The sequence below is a fragment of the Phodopus roborovskii genome, unplaced genomic scaffold (assembly GCF_943737965.1).
Source record: "Phodopus roborovskii unplaced genomic scaffold, PHOROB, whole genome shotgun sequence".
NCBI classification, from domain to species: domain Eukaryota; kingdom Metazoa; phylum Chordata; class Mammalia; order Rodentia; family Cricetidae; genus Phodopus; species Phodopus roborovskii.
The window spans coordinates 36411112-36415250 of record NW_026125281.1 but is presented as its reverse complement, the minus strand read 5'-3'; the positions used below and the strand labels follow the sequence as shown (position 1 = coordinate 36415250).

The 4139-nt window shown below is 49.6% G+C and overlaps 1 protein-coding gene across 1 annotated transcript; it reads right to left on the bottom strand.

Annotated features, from left to right (window-relative positions):
* Positions 1 to 1916: 1916 nt before the first annotated feature.
* On the bottom strand, positions 1917 to 3637 carry Kdm4d (lysine demethylase 4D). Its single transcript, XM_051198942.1, has one exon. The coding sequence runs from the start codon at positions 3455 to 3457 to the stop codon at positions 1961 to 1963; it is 1497 nt and encodes a 498-aa protein (XP_051054899.1). The 5' UTR covers positions 3458 to 3637; the 3' UTR covers positions 1917 to 1960.
* Between the last annotated feature and the right edge of the window lie 502 nt (positions 3638 to 4139).

The window sequence follows — 4139 nt, the reverse complement described above, 5'->3', positions numbered from 1 at the left end:
CTTCCATTTTTTAAAGGGAAATTTTTATTTCCTCTTTAAGGGCCTCTATCATTTTCATAAAGTTTTTTTTGTTTGTTTGATTGATTGATTGATTGATTGGTTTTTTGAGACAGGGTTTCTCTGTGTAGCAGCATTGACTGTCCTGGAACTCACTCAGAAGACCAGGCTGGCCTCAAACTCAGAGAGCTCCACCTGCCTCTGCCTCCCAAGTGCTAGGATTAAAGATGTGTGCCATCACCACCTGGTATTATAAAGTTATTTAAAGATTATTTTTTCTGATCCATCTGTGTTAGGATGCTCTGGTCTTGCTGTTGTAGAACCACTAAGTTCTTACAGTGCCAAACTGCTTTTTATGTTGTTGAATGTATTCTTACACTATCATTTGTCCATCTGGTTTTGGTATAATTATAAATACCGGTGTTGATTTTTGTGGTGTCTTTGTTTGGATGAGTCTTTTGCTCCTTTATTATTTCCTTTATTGTCCTTTGGCTTGAATGGCCAAGGGTTCTGGTGATTGGCTGTCAGGTCCAGTAGGGTTGCCTCAGCTGAGATTTACAGGGACTCAGTTCTTCTGGCTGGTGTGGGCCTAACTTGTACCATTGGGATCTGTTCTTCCGACTTTTGCCTATAGGGTCTGCTGATGTTGCTGGCAGGGCTGTTCATGGGGAGGATGCTAGGGTGGGTGGGATTGGGCACCGACCGGTACAGGTGGCGCTTGTGCCTCTGGAGGCTCTTGATGATGTGGGGAATGGTTGGCCAGGGGAGGATGATGGGTTTGGTGGGTTTGGGTGGCAGAGTGGGTCTTGTAGTTTACAGAGTCCAATGGGTGGTGATGGACGTGGAGCGGCCAGCCTGCAAGGCTCTCACCTGCTGGCCAGCTGCTGGGGCTAAGATGGGAGGGGAAGGGACAGGCATGTGCCCTGGGGCTTAAGGCCTAGGGACTGAGGCACTTTAGCAGGGAGAGCAGTCACTCACCTCTTCTTCCAATTGATGCAAGGGTGCTTGTACCTCTAGGGGCTGCTGATGCAGGATACCAGGTATGTGACCCCTCTGAAAGGGTCACTTGACCCCCAGAGTTGAGAAACACTGGTTTGGAGATCGTTCTTCTGGGAATGGAGTGAAGCTTGTTTGTTCAGGCATAGAGGAAAGGAGCAGGCACACTCCCAGACATACGCGACACACACACACACACACACACACACACACACACACAGACACGAAAACAGGAATGGGCTTAGGCGCAAATGGGAAGTGTGGTGTGGGAGAAACAAATAGAACATGCTAACGTGCTGGTGTATTCCTCCAGATTAGACATGACCATGGCTGTCTGCAAACAGACAAAGTGTCATTATCCCAAAGATCCTATTATCAGAAACTACAATGTTAGAAATCAAGTCTAAATGAACATTATGGCTGATTTGCCTTTATTTATGAACACTGGGTAAGATACAGTCTTAATTCATCAACTTTGAGAGGTCGTCTGTGACTCTCTGGTGACTTTTGACTCTCTCTCTCTGTCTTACTCTCTGTCTCTGTCTCTCTGTCTCTCTGTCTCTGTCTCTCTCCCCCCCTCTCTCTGTCTCTCTCTGTGTATGAGACTTTTTTGTGACTACTAATCTAATGGTCAAAGGTTGACATTTTTTCAAGAAATGGAAGAGAGGGAGGGAAACTTGGATTTTCAGCTTTCTCCTCAGTTGGCCCAGAGCATGAGAGGTCAGATTGGAGCAGCCTCTGCTGCACTCAGCTCTGAGAAACCCAAAATGACCAGCCAGCGCAACCTCAGCTAGAAGCATGGGAGTTACCAGTATCCAGAGGCTTGCCGGTTCTAGAAAGAGAAAGGTACACATGAGTTTACCACATAGAACTGACAAGGAGCTCTCTCAGGCGTGGCCAGTGTCCTGCCAACTCTGTCACAAGCTTCCTGATTGGAAGGCAAAGAGCTGAAAGGCAGGACATACATTTAGGGGTCAGAGGTCAATCTACCTTCAGAAGCTGTCACTGGATAGTGTGGACCAGGGCCCTCGGGTCCTATCAAGTCCTGAATCACAGACTGGGACAGGTCTGCGTTCAGACCTGTGTCTACCCTGCATGCTGGCAGGCGCCTCTTGACTGGAGCCTCATTGGTATCCTCCTGAACTCCTAGTTCACAATGGCGCCGACCAAGACCACGCCTTCCAGTTGACATGTAGTGACCAGGAGAAGACAGATCCAGGGTAGGTGGTGAGCCTGGGTCTGAATCAGGCTTCTGGAACTCCTCAGCTGTGGCAATTGATGGCTGCCTAGAACTGCAAGGAGTCTTACTGTCAGTGGCTAGACAGTGTGAGACCTGGCGAAGCCCGAGATCCCTCAGTCCCCGAGTTTTTCTTGGAGCTTGGATCACCCGCCACGTGGTGAGCTCCTGGTTAGTAGATCCCAGAGTCTCTGTGTGGTCCACAACTGCCTGATCTTGGCCACGTTTCCACAGCTCATATCTCTCAGGCTGCAGGATCCGCACGAAGGCGTCCATAGAGAAGCTCACCCTGGCCTCCCCACAGCTGCACTGAGTCGCCACCTTGCCATAGTCAATCCACCTCGGGGTGGCGAAATTGATGGCCTCTGCACAGTTGAAGCCGTGGTTGAAGCCAGCGTGGTAGCCGTAGGGAAAAGTGACCATGAACTCCCCAGCCTCCTGCGTCATGCGACCAAAGGGGATGCCATTCTCCTTGAGCACGGTGGGTGAGATGAGCGCCACCTTGTGCCTCAGGAAAGCCTGGCAGCCCTGGGAGCTGCCCGGGAACAGCTGCCTGGCCAGGTGCTCCAGACGCCGGCCGTGCTCAGGGGGCACGGCGTACCATGTCTTGGGCTGCCCAAAGTGTAGGTAGTTGATGCTGTACAGGTCCATGTCCTCCGTGTGCCACGCGAAGGTGGTCTTCCACATGCCGAAGTACAGGTAGGGCGTGTTCACACCCTCGATCACAATGCCGCATTCTTGTTCCAATAGGTCCTGAATTGTCCCCAGGTGTCCCACGTTCCAGTGTTGTGTTTTCCCATCAAACAGGGAGCCGCTGACATCTGCACCATAAATTGGTGACTCATAGAGACGATTCTTCCAGTATTTTCTCTCCAAATCTTCAAAATTCAAGTGTGGCGGGGTCCTGTATTTTTTACTGTTGGCCAGGTGACGGTACTGGCCAACTGTCATGGCTTTCTTCTTCTTATGGTATTGAGTGAACACACCTGCTCTTCCAGAGACCACTTGCTGCAGGGGAGTGGCTATTAAGATGTTGCTGATATTGTCATAAGACTGCCTGGCTCTCCACTCCTTGGGTGGGATGACCTTGGCCAGGCCAGCTCGGTGTGCCCCTTGGGACTCCATATAAGCAATGTATTTGTCAAAATCATTAAACTCTTCTTTGGTTGGACGAAATATCATTATGTTGCAATTTGGATTCTGAGTACAATTGGACTTAGACTTCATAGCTTCAATTTAAACACAAAATTCTAATATATACACAGGGTTGTATATAAATAAATAACTGTGGGTGCCGTAGCAGAATCTACCAGTCAGTTTCTGTGTGTGCTGAGAACAGCCTTCCTTCGGCTTTCTGGCACACCAAGAGCCGGCACTCTGGGCATGCGCTCAGTCCAGACACCGAAGGGCGGCCTCTGCTGTCCCTCAGCTTCCTCTTGTTGTCTATTGGCTTGCACAAATAGGGGTGTAGCAGAATGCTGTCTTCAGGGAAGTGACTAAAGTGCAATCTGGAAGAACAAAGTTTGAAATGTTAGCAAAGGCTCAGAGAACTGGAAATGGAGCACTCAATTGCACAGTCTCTTCAGAAGCTCTTCCTTGGCATGCTCTCAGCACAAATGAAGGTGTGGCAGGGGACAGAGCAGGGCGAATCTTGTCCCCACCCAATAGAATATGACACAGAGCAGTCAGTTTAGGGACCTTTTGTGACAGTGTTTCTGGAACTGAACACATGTGTGCTATGATCCAGTCACTCGGTTACAGAAAATGCTCGTGCCTAGGCACTGAGAGCCATGGCCCAGAGTGCTGACGTTACTGTTCTCTGGCTGACACATTCTGCAAACAGCAAACTCCCACCAACAGCAGAGTGCAGAGGTGCATTTCTGTAAGTCTGTCCAACAGAAGGCCATCA

What these genes read in the sequence shown, in the direction of transcription:
- Kdm4d (XM_051198942.1), bottom strand. Translation starts at nt 3,457, where the DNA reads ATGAAGTCTAAGTCCAATTGTACTCAGAATCCAAATTGCAACATAATG.